This window comes from Galleria mellonella, unplaced genomic scaffold (assembly GCF_026898425.1).
Source record: "Galleria mellonella isolate WM207_F2 unplaced genomic scaffold, CSIRO_AGI_GalMel_v1 utg159, whole genome shotgun sequence".
NCBI classification, from domain to species: Eukaryota; Metazoa; Arthropoda; class Insecta; order Lepidoptera; family Pyralidae; genus Galleria; species Galleria mellonella.
This window is the reverse complement of record NW_026442004.1, coordinates 3,204,125-3,219,592: the sequence shown is the minus strand read 5'-3', so window position 1 is coordinate 3,219,592 and position 15,468 is coordinate 3,204,125. Positions and strand designations below refer to the sequence as shown.

At 30.9% G+C, this 15,468-nt stretch overlaps 1 protein-coding gene across 34 annotated transcripts in view; it reads right to left on the bottom strand.

The window, feature by feature from the left end:
• Positions 1 to 15,468, bottom strand: part of LOC113518763 (modifier of mdg4) — a 362,824-nt gene that overhangs the window by 264,259 nt on the left and 83,097 nt on the right. The window contains exon 5 of one of the 34 annotated variants that reach the window (XM_052892532.1): positions 152 to 3,251. The exons of 32 other annotated variants lie outside the window; for them this stretch is intronic. In XM_052892532.1, coding sequence (XP_052748492.1) covers positions 3,064 to 3,251 — 188 coding nt within the window. In that variant the 3' untranslated portion in view covers positions 152 to 3,063. Of the gene's footprint in view, positions 1 to 151; positions 3,252 to 3,716; positions 8,113 to 15,468 lie in introns of those variants that run through there. One more of the 34 variants, XM_052892508.1, reaches the window with a different exon arrangement.

Genomic DNA, 15,468 nt, shown 5'->3' with positions numbered 1-15,468 from the left:
CACATTCTATCACATAGCACAATCTTTATAACTTTTTTTAAACAAAATATTATTAGGTACTTATAAAACAAGAAACAAACCAAAAAAAAAACTATAACAATTAAATTGAATGACCAATTAATCTGTTACCGGTTCATAAAATAATTAAACATTTAATTTTAATAATTTATTTCAAGGGAAGAGACATCATAGACTATTTATTCATATATCATAGAATACTTATTACTCATTGACGATTACATCTTAATAAGTTTGTACCATAAACTTATCTACGTACTTATTTAAAATCTAGAACATACGAATATAATAATTATTCTAATATTATTTAAACCTAAAACATTTAATAAAAGTCACTAATAATAAGTAAACAAAATACACATTTTTATAAACCATATAGCGTCACTAGAGGGAGTAAAGGCATCAATACTTAAGGACTTCTAATTAGTAGAATCTAATAATTGATCTACGACCTAGTAGAAACCAGTTTATACCTAAAAGCTAAAATACATTTAAATCCAAACAGTTAATATTAATAAATAATAACATTATCTTATATTTTGTTATTATTATGCTTTATCAGATATTTAGTTTTCATAACATACTTAAGGTACAAATAAAACAAATAAAATACAAAAAAAATCCACTAGTGGAGAACTAAGAGTCATATTAATTATATTTTATATCAGTACCTAATGTATAATATAAAATAAATGATAACAGAATGTAAATTGAAATATTTCAAAGCAGCAATAAGCTGACTAAATACCTCAACAACAATGGAGTGTATGAAAAACTCATTTATTTCATATATAATAAAAAAAAAAAAATTTACATCGATACAAAAATAATAATCATATCAGCCATTATCTCAGCAATTTTAAGATTTACTATTTCACTGAAGTAGATGTTATCTTGCGGAAGTCCATATCACTGGTTATTTGTTTAAAATTATTTCGTTTAATACCGCTAATCTTCTAAAAATCTAATCTTTGAGTCATCAGTCTCCGACTAGCATTTTGTACACGCACATTTTGCGACACGTGTTTCACCACTAACATGACGTCGAGGCATCTTCAAACAAATTATTAGATCATTGATCGTGTTAACCAATCAGCATCCAAACTGTGAAACAACAGTGCCACACATACTAATGGTAGCGGAATTTAACAAAATAATTCTAATCAAATAACCAGTTAAGATTTATCACCAGTGAATAATTTATTGGCAGCATACACTACTTTTTGATGAGTTTAGAGAAAGAAATAAGAAATTGTAAATAAGAAATTATAGTACAAAAATATACTTTCACCCCTTAAATGAGAAATTATAGTACAAAAATATACTTTATTTAGGTTAAGGATAAAGATCGATTGATTTTATCAATTTGTGTCCCGATTTTTTTTTCATAATTTTTTTTATATTCACGATAGTTTTAGAGTTGGTGAACACAATTCAAATACACTGGCCAAAATAGAATACAACAGTCTTAAAGTACTACTGTAATGTTATAAAATAAAGAATATAAATTACATTTATTCATTCATTTTGAATGAAAATCACTTCAAAGTGACTTTGGTTAAGGAACCATTTGCATTGGCTTTAAAATGCAGAAACGAGTTTGTAGGCACGATAACTAATTCTAAGCCTAGCTTAGACAAAACACACTTAACTACTCACAACAATTGGAAAACCATTTAATAACTAACGAAACTATTTATAATTATTTATTTTATTTTAATGATAAATGCATCTCTATGCCATTCAAAACGATTTTTAATTAAAATTACGTGCGCATGCACGAGTGACATTTATCACCATTACAATTTCACCATTCTTATTAAACCTATTTTTAGTTTATTTAATGATAAATGCACGTCTATATTCAACAAACACTTACAATATTTAATTTCATTTTCTCATTAAAATATTACGTACAGTTTCACTAAATATTTGTCATGTGTAAGCGGTAGCATGCACGGGTGACACAAGTTCATGTGATACAAAAATGTAATGACAAGAATGTCACCCATACGTACTAACTCCAAATTCTAGTTGTTAGATATATTGCTAGTTACATTCTGTCATATTCATGGAATCATATTTAGATTAATTTATTACGCTAATGATACGCTTTTAATATCAATAATTATTACATTTTAAAAACAAACGAGTGATATAATTTTTTTGCAAATTGTAATTACAAAGAAGCTAATGCCCCACCAAATATTAAGGGGTAACCCTACCTACACACATGGCGCCATAGACATCATAGACTGTGATACCCACGATACCCCTCATGTATGTCAGTCCTAAAGACAAAGATGTTATACCTTCATGCCCTTTAATTTTACTGCAACATTCCACTCTTCAAACTGAAACACAGTCATAAAGACACGGTTGCTTTACAGCAGAAATAAGAATGGAATTTATAATCAACTTAGAAAGACACAATATGAATACGATCAGGCAGGAAGGAATTGTTAGTATGTAGACTGCCAGTCCCATTGTTAGCAATATAACTTATTAAGTCGACCTCCACGTGGTTTCCCCAGGAAGCCATCGTACTGAATTCCAAGTATTTTTTTTATGCAACTTAAAGTCGAAAACAAGCTAACGGCCCACCCGATGGAAAGTGGTAACCGTCGCCTATAGACATGAGCAGTACCATAGACATCAGAGTATACTGTTTCGCCCATGATACCCCCACGCGTGGCCATTCCTTTGTATATTCTATATTCTATATTTCTAGTAAATTTGCTGCAATATCTCACCCTTCAAACCGAAACACAAACTGCTTCACGGTAGAAACACGAATGAGACAGAGGTGCCCAAGCAAATGACTTTTATACAAAGTCTCCCTCTGATGTATTCATCACGATGGATTTTTCATTATCATCCATTAAAAAAATATAAATATGATCCTATAATTATGACAGTGTCATTCCTTTGTATCACTTCTCATTAATATTTACTCTATTTGTTATTTTTCTTTTTAATTGATGCAGTAAAGTGTAAAATAAATATATAATAAATAATTTCCCCATAGCGATACCACGATGACATTTAATGATTATGCTTTCCGAGAGTCTTCACAATGACATTGTCGATTGTAGTGATGGCTGCTGTGCATCCATTCTTCTTCTTGATGCAAGTCCAACGCACCTTGGAGCCCCAGCAGGCATGTTTATTGAATCGCCATTCACCAATTTGCACCACTAGATTCCCACGTTGCGACAATCCGAACTTCGGCTCTGCAAACATTAATACCAGGTTAGATATCTAGTTCTAGATATTTTTTTACTTAAACAACCATAATAAAGCTTTTAGACTCCTAACAAATATTAAAATTATCAAAAATTTATTATACAATAATCATTACGATTAAATTAAATTTTTCATGGTACGGAATGTTTTATCCATAACTCGCTTATAATCTAGCAAAGTAACTGCATGCTATATTAAGGAACTATAACAAGTTACTATTATTATAAAATCAGCAGACACACCATTTACAAAAAAAAAAAATTAACTAATACATTTTTTAGTCAACTTAGTATTATTTAGCTAATAAAAAAAAAATACTAATGATAGCGGAATTAAACAAAATAGTTCTAATCAACTAACCAGATTAATTTTTCTCAATAGTAATCTATAATTATTATTAAAATAAAATTACATAAAAAAAAGGAAAAACAAAAAACAATTGAAACGCCATATTCAACTAAACATTAACTTTATTACTAAAACTTTCATAGGTTGTATACATGACCATTGTAAAACTAATCGACTTATTTCGGAATATACAATATGTTTTCTTATAAAAACGCATTCTTTAAAGAATCTTTGCACTGCATATTGTGCGGCTACGTCTAAGGAATATAGACTTACATTTAATGTTATATTGTAGTGTTTTATTAGGCAAAACTAGTCTGCGATATATGTATTACTATATATTGTTTATGTACTAATATAGTAATATTTTAATAAGTAATAAAAACATGTTAATAAGGTCTTAAATACGAATAACTATATACTCTTATTATAATTATATATATATAATATATATATACAGAGTAAAATCAAAATCAATAGCATCCTTTTAACAAAGTATTACCATCAGTGAACTTTAATATTTTTCCAAAAGAAACATAGAATTAATTTAAAAAAAAAAAAGCTACGCATACTGACTTGACAGCACACACCGTGTCAACCAGAGACAATATATAGCAATATCTATATATTATAACTAAAAACCGAATATATTAAATATCTGTTACCCAATATATTCCACTTGGTATGGCGATATTAAAATGGATGATGACCTTTTTTCCAATATCAATGTTCAGCGAAACCCAATATATAGATAACAGAGCGGTACTGATATTACCTATTCTTAGTGTAAACACTGAGTATGAGAAGCTCAAAATTGTCGTTTTAACAAATGTTTCTTTGGAAAAAATATTTAGATCCACTAGTATATGAGTAATTTTCACTTAAAATAACCAATATTTCATCCAGTATTTAATATTGTAATGTAACACTAAAGTCTATGCAAATTAAAGTCAAAATTGTCTTTGCAGAGTCACTTCAATTCGATTCACATGGCATAAAATCATAATATGATAAACCAGTACCAATTTAAAATATCGTTCAACCCAACTTAAAATACCGCGTAAGTAATACCAACATAATATTTATTCTTATATGAAATCTCAGTAATAGTATTTACAACACTAAAGTTTTCCCCATAGTACATGATTAAAATATAAAAATTATTTTTCACTTATTCATACCCCTTATGATTATTACCCCTTATTCATAGAAACAAATATCTCCTACAGGGGAGAAAGGGATTGTTAGTATGGGGTCTAACTGATCCATTGCCAGCAATACACCCTATCAGGTCGATTTCCATCTGGAAACCATCGTGGTTATTTCTAGTGGAATTCGTCACGATAGCCTAACTGTCCTTCCATCATCGCTCACTGGTGCCTTGCCAGCGTATACCGATAGCGCAGGCGAGGTTACCATTCCATTATCACCCATTAAAAAAATCTCCTACAAACCTATTTTAACTACGGAAGTGTTTGTGTCACTTTCTTTTAAATTAAGAATTTATTCCAAAAAAAGACAAAATAGTTCAATAACTAAAATAGGTAATAAGAAATTTGACTTTTTTATGTATAAAGATGTAAGCTTATCAACTTAATAGCAGTATAAAATGTTTAACATACTAACCCCTTATTAATAAAAAAAAAATCAAACATCTTGTAAACATATTTTAACTATCATTTTGCTTTTTCTTTTCCGCTAATTTCTTAATTCGAAAGAAAATAATATTGTAATAGTTCTAATAGGGTAAATTGATAACCTAAACCATGGAGTCTAGGCAAAATGTTAAAAAATTACTTACGGGACAGGTATGACTGTCAAGGGGACAATTAGTCAGTTCTATGATTACTATTAGATAGTTTTGGTATAACACTTAGATAGGTAGGTACTAGTAACATTATTTTTATAACTTATGTTCATTTTTTATGCGATGTCAATATACATTTGTTTTTTTATACAACTTAGAATGGCAAACAAGCTGACGGCCCACCTGATGGAAAGTGGTAACCGTCGCCTATAGACATGTATAACGGAAAATTAACGAATTCATGTCATTTTGTCGTTTTCGACAATTATTTCGACTTCAACACGAAGGTTGGTTTTGTACGAGGCGAGACGCTGTGACACAAGCGCCAAACGCCCTCTGTTTCGACTTTCGGATGAAGTTACAACAATTTTCGAAAACGGCAAAATACATTGAGTTCGTTAATTACCCGCTATATATGTATATTGACATCAGGTATTTGTAACACTAATTTATAGAAAATATTATATTACTACCTTCTAACAAGTCTAACTGTCTGCCAACTTTACACATACACGCCAATACTCACAGCGCGAGATAGTCATTTAATTTCTTATAACATTGCCTAGGAAAACAACATAGCGTGATTTCTAATGTCAATGGTTTCATCGTCATTTAAGAAGGAGCATAAAGCCAGTATAATTTTAAAATTCCCAGCATGTCCCAATTTTTTTCATGCATCTTGAAATGACAAATAAGCTGAGGGAGCACCTGATGGTAATTGGTAACCGTCGCCTATATGAATTGGGAATAAAAAAATACCTATTTAAAAATGTCCACACATAAGATAGTTAATACGATTAATTAAGATTCGAATAAAAGTACAACGCGAGAATAAAATCTAAATTTAAATACACTATCGGGACTTAGCGCGATGGTTAATTTTTGCAGGTAAATAGTACCTACATACCTGCCTCTTTATTGCCGTCGTTTCGACGCGGATTTCTCCACGTCGTGGTCACGACAGGACACGACATGGTCCAATAGTATAAATCCCAATAGTATATTTAAACAAGTGAGTAAACAACGCAAAAGTTTAAAATTAAAAATCCAAATTGTTTGCAAATAAAATTGAACAACGAAAGAAAAGTAGATTTGGAGAAGCACGAGAGAGAAAGAAGTAAGAGAACTCCCCCACTTTGTTTTTTTTTCTGGGTTACCTTAACCCATTTAAGTAGAAGTATATAAAAAAAACATTAAAAGCGTTATTTCAGTACCTCATAAAATTGTGAACTCATTTTTTTTTAATTAATCTATCGCTGTCTTATTGGGAACCTTTATAGTCATAATTAATTATATATTTTAGAAGCTTTTATACTTGTTTAATTTCAACTTCTACTTTTACTGATTGATTACAAATTATTTACAAAGAACATAATGAAAATTCTAATGATAACAATGATTTTTTTCTATAGCAAAAATAATTATATTTTTTATTACTAAAATATTAATATATTTACTATATTTTTCATTAATACTATCACAGATAATCAAAATTTATATATCCTCTAATTTTCGTAGCTATTTAAACTTAAGTGACTAGCATAAAGTTTAAACTTACCATTATTAATTTAGCTTTATACCCCTTCTTAACTATAAGATTTTACTTTCGTTATACATAGGCGACATCTTTGTTAACCGTGACTATTACCCTCCTACACTAATGCAAACAGTACCATATTCTTTGCGATACGTATATTAATCTAAAACTATATATCTATAGATGCGAAGTATGTCTGTACATTGAAACATACAAGAAGACCATATATATAGTCAACTAATTGAATTGTGGAGTGGAGTTGTAGGTATTAACCATTTAACTGTTTCACTGACCATGATGAAGATGATAAAGCAGGAAATAACATTTCCAACTTATTTTTAATTAAATTTTAAACTCTATTTAGCTTTTAAATACGTTGAAGCAAATACCGTTGAAGTCTATGTAAACTGTGATTAAGTAATGAAAAATGTCTTAATTAAGTATTTAAAGAAAAAATTCGTTCTCGTATCTTATACAGAACCCTTTAAAAACGTTCATTCGTACTGAAATCTGGCAACGTCTGTATTATCTGTCAGAAAACAATTACGAATATTAACAATTTAGAATTATTTTACAAAAATTACCATCAAATTTTAAAACTATGGCAGTTTAATTAGAATTTTACTGTATCGTTCGACTTTAAATACACTGTAAAAGCATTCCTGAACATAAATTAAAATATTAAAATCATAGGCTTATATTTATTATGATTCGTTGTAAATAAACTGACGGTGACTATATGGAAATGAGTAACCGTCGCTTCTAGATATGAACAGCTCTGTAGACGTCACAGTATATACTATGACACCCATGGTACGCTATATGTTTCTCCATTCTTGAGAACGGTGTGTGGTTTAAATTTAATATAGTTTTTACAAACAATACACACCATGCCAGTTTTGTGATATATACTCATATATACTTTGCAATCACGTTTAATGGTTGTGCCAACCAATGAGTTTCTGGAGACGGTCATCAACAGTGACCGCCATGCATCGGCACAGTTTACTCTTCCTCGAGGTACACTCCCACCATGTCTTATGGTTTCTTGTCAACTTTTTAACGAAACGATGTTTACCCCACGAGATAACTGGATTCCCGAACCTTGTCACTTCGTATTTCAGCGGCTCGGCGATTGACGCTAATGAAGCCGAAACTGTAAATGAAAAATGTTTAATTACATATGAATTATAAGGCAGTGTATTAAATCTATAAATAAACTAATACAATCATTAAATGAGATTTAATAATTGTAAAAATACTTATATTAATCAGATATTTACAATTAACTTAGAGAATGAAATTAGCAAATAAAATGCAATATAATAAAATTCATTTTAATAATAACAGAAACAATTTGTATTTTAATTTACAAAACAATTATTTTATATTCAGTTCATAACAACAATGATAGGAATCAAGAGCACCTGTGTGATATTTTGCTTATAAAAAAAAAAAACTCCCCGTGTAATCTTCGGGAAGAATTCCTCTTTAAGCAACCACGATTTAAAGGAACCAAGTATTAAATAAAAGAAATTAAGTAAATACTCATAGTAAAATTAAATTGTACACAACATCTTATGCATGATATAAATTATTTAAAACTCACAACCAAGTCTTACATAAGGGAAGGAAATCCCCAGAAAATTTCACCATATACTAATAGGACTTTTGTTTGACTTTTCATTCCTCTTAAACCTCACCATAAATTATCCATATTACTGATTTCTTATAAGTTTGACATTTTTTTCCTACATCGTTTTAAAAACTAAATTAGTATCACTAATTTGGTCATTTTAGTGATTGTGTACTTTCCCCAATTTTACGATAGTATTTTCTATGGTAATTACGGTGGCCCGGCAGCCATGATGGACTTTGCTACATACCCACCACGTTTTCATCTTGTAAATGCTCCGCCGCTTGAACTTATGATTACCAATTACAATCAGTCTATTTCCGAATTTGGTTTCAACGAAAGTTGGAGTAGCATCTACAATGTAACATTTCCTACATATACCAAATTGTAAAAAGTTGGTAACATTAAACATTGAATATTTTTCGATGTGTGGTGTGTACTTATACCACTCGCTGTGTGATCTCGGCATAGGTAGGACACCCCTTCCTTTCCCGTGGGTGTTGTAAAAACCGACCAAGGGAGAGCGAAAGATGGGCAGCGATTGTCAATCCGCCTGCCAAGCGTGGCAACTACTGGCAACACGCCCCCTAGGAAAAAGATTATTTTCAGCAGTGGACAGTTAAAGGTTGATATGATGATGAGGATTTTTTGTTGCCAATTTTTATTTCACACCATAACTTCCCAAATCGTAAAATTTTGTGCACGTATTGTATTTTTACCTGTAATAATCTTTATTAAGGATATGGTTTCCAGTACATTCGACTAGAACTTATTCTATGATCCAAATATAAACAATCCATTACCTCTAACAACATTACAAAGCTAAGCTGCAGAACAATTAACAATAATAATAGAAGATTCGTTTGTAAAAGGTAAATTATAAAATAATAATAACAATAACAACAATTAGTTTATTAAGTATATAACAACTATTACAACTTTTGTAAAATTGTATATATCACACCCACTAGGTTTTATACATCTATTATACTTATATATTATTACAGTTTTTTATATAAACTTCATAAATAATTAACCAAAACCAAAACATTCTTTAATATTTTCATTATTGTGTAAATGCATTTATTACTTTTTACCCACAACAATTTGCAATATTTTCAGCCCAATTTAAAAAAAAAGGTTCTCAATTCGGTTGTATTTTTTATTGTCTTTTTATGTTTGTCACTTGATAACTCCGTTAATTCTAAATCTAAATCAATTTGGAAATTTCTTTTTTATTTGAAAGAATATAATTACAGATTGGTCCCATGGAAATTTCATCAAAATTGGTTCAGCAGTTTAACTTTTATACCAAATTAACTGGTTTTATCACAACTGAAGTCGGTTTTTTTGTAAGACAAAATTTTTAATTATTCCCGGTATAAATACATTTCAGTTTTTCCAAAGGTTGACTGGAAGAAAATCCCAATAAAGTAAATATATAAATAAATTATTTATAATTTACCATTATATATTATTTATAGTATTTATATTTAATTATTTCCTTCACCGATGATTTTAACATAATGTTGTAATAGTTCATAATAAACCTTTGTCTAGAAAAGAGCAATGAAATTCAAAAGTATTTTTTCCAATCCGAATAGAAGGTCATTTAAACAAACTCTTCCGTATATATTAATATAATACATTACATACAACAACCGTAACATGATATGCTTAAAAATAATGTTCATTGCTAATAACCCTTTACATGTACAATTTGATTATATCTAAAATTTAATGGTTGTGTTTTTTCGAGCCCACTGTAACAATTACATCATCGATGGTGATGACGGTCGCCCGACAGCCTGTAGTGTACACCGCGGTGCACACCCACCAAGTCTTCAATTTATAACTTCTCTCGCGTTTGAACCTGTAAGGCCCCATTATGATCACCTTGTTCCCGCGACTCGTCCTACCAAATACAGGTTGGAGTTCTGTACAAATAATATAGTTTCATTGAATTTCGATTGATTTTTCCGATTGGTTTATTAATAATGATTCCATACATTCATAGATGGACTATATTAAAGACAATATGGCTAGAAAGGAGTTTCTTTTTGGATGGATGATAATGGAATGGCAACCTTGCCTGAACTAACAGTATACGCTGACGGAATATCGTGAAGAAGAATGATAAATGAAGATGAAAAGGAGGTCAGTTAGCCAGTCGTGATAAATTATTTTTTTATGCAACTTAGAATGGTAAACGAGCTGACGGCCCACTTGATGAAAAGTGGTAACCATCGCCTATAGACACAGTCATAGACATAACAGAGTATAATTAAGACAGTTTCTAGGGGCACTGCAAAGAGGTTGATCTGAACAGGTATAATACTAGGAACAGTTACTAGCCCCAATAAAAAGGAGTAATTGTTGAAATGGCTACAAACAGAGATGTGCAAAAGAGAAAAACATAGAAGCATTACAATTTATATCAAGTTTTTTTTTTTGTGTGGCGAGCACACACGCCACCACTGCTCTCAAACGCTTTCTGCTTTTACGCTCGCCACTTGTACAAATTGTATTGTGCAATAAAGAATAAATAAATAAACATAATAAAGAAAAACAAATAATTGGGATAAATGAAAACAGATGACGGCTGTAAACATTCTCTGGACATTTACATAACATTATATTTGTTTGCATTAAAAATTATATTTTCATCTTTTATTACTTTTATATTATCTAATGGTTGTGACCTTTCGACCCGATTGTAACAATGACATCCCTGATTGTAGTGACGGATGCTCGACAGCCGGTCGTGTACATCTTGGTACACACCCACCGGGTCTTCAGTTTATAGCTTTTCTCGCGTTTGAACCTGTAAGGTCCCATAATGATCACCTTGTTACCGCGATTTGTCACGCCAAATTCGGGACTGTGTTCTGTAGAAATAATATAACTGGTATTGAATTCTAGTTATGAAAAAAAGTAACATTTTTTTATTACTATTAACTAGCTTTTACCCGCGACTTTGTTCGCTTGACCAGGACATTTTCATTGACAGAAATAAAAAGTAACCTATATCCTTTTATATCCCATATACGTTTGTAGCAGATTTCATAATGACTGTTTAAATCGTTAAGGGCATAAAAGGTAACAAACAAACAAACTCACTTTTAAATTTATAGTATTAATAAGGATTAATATTTTATTACAATATCGCCGCATGGTCCCGGCATAGAATAGGTCACTCCTTCTTTTCCCGTGGGTGTCGTAAGAGACGACTAAGGGAGGGCAAGGGATGGGCAGCAGCGTCCCTCTTAAAACAACTCTAAGAGTCTAACTGCGGTTGGCAACCCGCCTGCCCAGCCAACTACTGGCAAAACTCCCCTTATGAGGAAGACTTATGTTCAGCAGTGGACAGTTAACGGCTGAAATAGTAATAAAAAAAATATTTTATTTACAAAATAAAAAGGTGTAATTGTATATGACATAATAATACAACTAAAAGACGACTTAGTTTTATATTTATAACTAAACATTCTATATATGAAATTCATATTAAATTAATCTGTATTCTCGGTTCATATGACAATAAATGCCACCTTGTAGAAGAATATACAAAATTAGCTACAGAGTTCATGTCTTCGAGGTATAGCTTTAGAGTATTGAAATGTATTATATATATTTTTTTTGTTTATGCAACTTAGAATAGCAAACAAGCTGACAGTCCAGCTGACGGAAAGTGGTAACCGTCGCCTATAGACATGAGCAGTACCATGGACATAACAGAGTATACTGTTTCGCCCATGATACCCCCCATGCGTTGCCATTCCTGAGGATTCAAATGTTATTCTCTATACCTTCTAAATTCACTGCCATATCCCACCTTTCAAACCGAAACACAGCCATGCAAACACAACTGGTTCACGGTAGAAACACGAATGGGACAGAGGTACCCAAGCAATCGACTTTTGTACACAGTCTCCCTCTGGTATCACTATACTATAACTGGTATCACTGTACTAAGTATCATTAACATGGCATACTTCATATAGTGGTTCATGCGATCAAAAACGCGGGATACATATCAGGGCTGCCAGATGCTATTAAAATATGATTCCTTCGCTTTTACCTAATCACAAACTTGTTCGACAAATGAAAAATGAACGACGAAATAAAAATCGTTCTTTAAGCTTAACATTTTTGCCTTCTGCTTTGCCACTCGCCACCTCCATTGTAATGTTTTATTATACTTATACACTACTGTAAAAAAATTGGCCACATTTCTCGAAATTCAAAATTTCATTTTCCTTTTCTCCAAAATTTCTCAAAAACTAATTGGCCATTATAGTTTATAAGGAGACGAGAATTACACGATCATTTAGATAAACCATGATAATGTGCCTGGGTTATCAACAAAAAAAGAACTAGTGAGAGAGAGAGAAAAAACTTAAGTATGTTTTCAAACTGTATAATATAATTCATTTGGACTACTGTAAACCTACTTTGGTTGTAATTTTTAATATTTTAAAAATAATTTATTTATATTATATATAATTTTAATATATACATACATACCTAATTAGTTTATTTTATTATTTTCTCTATAGCTGCTCATACTTGATATAACAAGTCTGAACTGCTTGTAAGTGAGTTGTCTCTTTTCAAAGATACTAATCTTGGAAAAGCCGCCACTGTAATGGAGAAAATAATAAAATAAACTAGAATGCAAATTTTGTTTTTCCAATAACTGGTTATATTTAATAAACATCCTTGGGATATTAACATACTAAAATTTAACTATAACGATTCTTTTAACTATTACAGTACCCATAAAAAATGACCAGACGCCAATATTTCTATTGATAAATAATATTATGTTCCATAAACAATACCCACTTCAAGTGTGTGGCATAATCAGTTATTTTGTAAACTGTAAATAAATCCATTCAAATAAGAAATAATTTTCCAAATCGATTTACAACTCACGGAGTTATAAAGTAACAAGCATAAAAAAATACAACCGCATTGAAAACCTCTTTCTTTTTGAAGTCAAGTTCAAACAACTTAATGATTGTGATTTTTGAAAAACTTGACTATATCGTCTTCAATAGTAGTAATTGCGGCTCGACACCCCTTGGCTTTGGACATGGTGCATATCCACCGCACCTTGGCACCCATGTTGTTCTGCCGCCTGAACGTATGGGGTCCGATTATGATCAATTTATTACCTCGATTCGAAGTCCCGAATACTGGAACAATATCTATGAAATGAAATGAATTATTACACGATACGATTACATCAAGCGGTGAAAGTCGACGCTCAGTGAAACGCACTTTATAATGCATTAAAGGAATTTTTCTGAGACTTCTTTTTTATTACAAGATGGGTTTGTACTTGATCTTACCTCACCTGATGATAAGCGATGATAAGATCTTGTATGAAATGTGTTTACACAGTAAATACTTATTGACCATCGAGTTGAAGAGTCACAGATTGTATTTACCAGAGGGAGACTTTATACAAAAGTCGATTGCTTGGGTACCTCTGTTCTATTCGTGTTTCTACCGTGAAGCAGTTGTGTTTACATGGCTGTGTTTCGGTTTGAAGGGTGGGATATGGCGTGAATTTACAAGGTACAGAGGAATAACACCTGAGTCCTCAAGAATGACAACGCATGGGGGCATCATGGGCGAAACAGTATACTCTGTTATGTCCATGGTACTACTCATGTCTATAGGCGACGGTTACCACTTTTCATCAGGTGGGCCGTCAGCTTGTTTGCCATTCTAAGTTGTATAAAAGAAAAAAAAAACCATTACAGATTCGCAGATTTCATTTCTTAGTAGTTCGTATTAGAAATGAAAATATGAAAAAATTGAGAACAGTCAAACTAATGTTATTTTTTTATGATACTTAAAACGGGAAAGAAACTGAGGGCCTATCTGATGGGAAATGGTAGCCTATGTACATGAACAACGCAACAGACTCTACAAAATACTCTATGGTAACCATGGTACCCCTCATTATTAATATAATTATTAATGTCTAATTTCCTTTATCGCCAAGTTTATATTTAATTCAAGGAATACAAATTACACGCATTTTCAAAACACCACTAGGACTGTTTAATTTAATCTTAATGATCAATGTATTCTTCTTCGAGGTTCTTCATCAATAAATAATGATAAATACATTAATAGGTGAAATTATATTCATAAAAATAATAAAATTAAATTCTACTTTTAAATGTTTCGTTGTGTATCGAATCGCGTTCAATAATAAGCTTACGAATGTAAAGCAACCGATAACTTGAAAGTTAATAAGTAGAGCAAATGTTATTTTATTACGAGCAAATGTGTCGAAATCATAACTTCAGTTCTAATACGACAGCATTTTGAATCTACGTCTACTTTACTATATGAATTAACAGACTATTGTGTACTAGTGTGTATCTTACTATATGAAATAACAGACTATTGTGTACTAGTGTGTATCTTACTATATGAAATAACAGACTATTGTGTACTAGTGTGTATCTTACTATATGAAATAACAGACTATTCTGTACTATCATGTATTTTACTATATGAAATAACAGACTATTCTGTACTAGCATGTATCTTACTATATGAAATAATAGACTATTTATCACAGTACTCATTTATTCCACTACTATACTCAGTCACTACAACTACTGTAAAAATGTATCCTTTAGAGTTATCTGAAATATTTGTGGTAAGAAATTTATCAATTAGCTATTTTGAAATTTGATATTTTATGAAATTACAAATAACCAAGATTCAGTAATGCTATTAAGCATTTTGAAAAAAATAAAAAATATAAATAAACATATATAGAAGACTAAATGCATAGTTATAGATTAAAAACCATAGTAATATTAGATAAGAATATTTCTTTATATA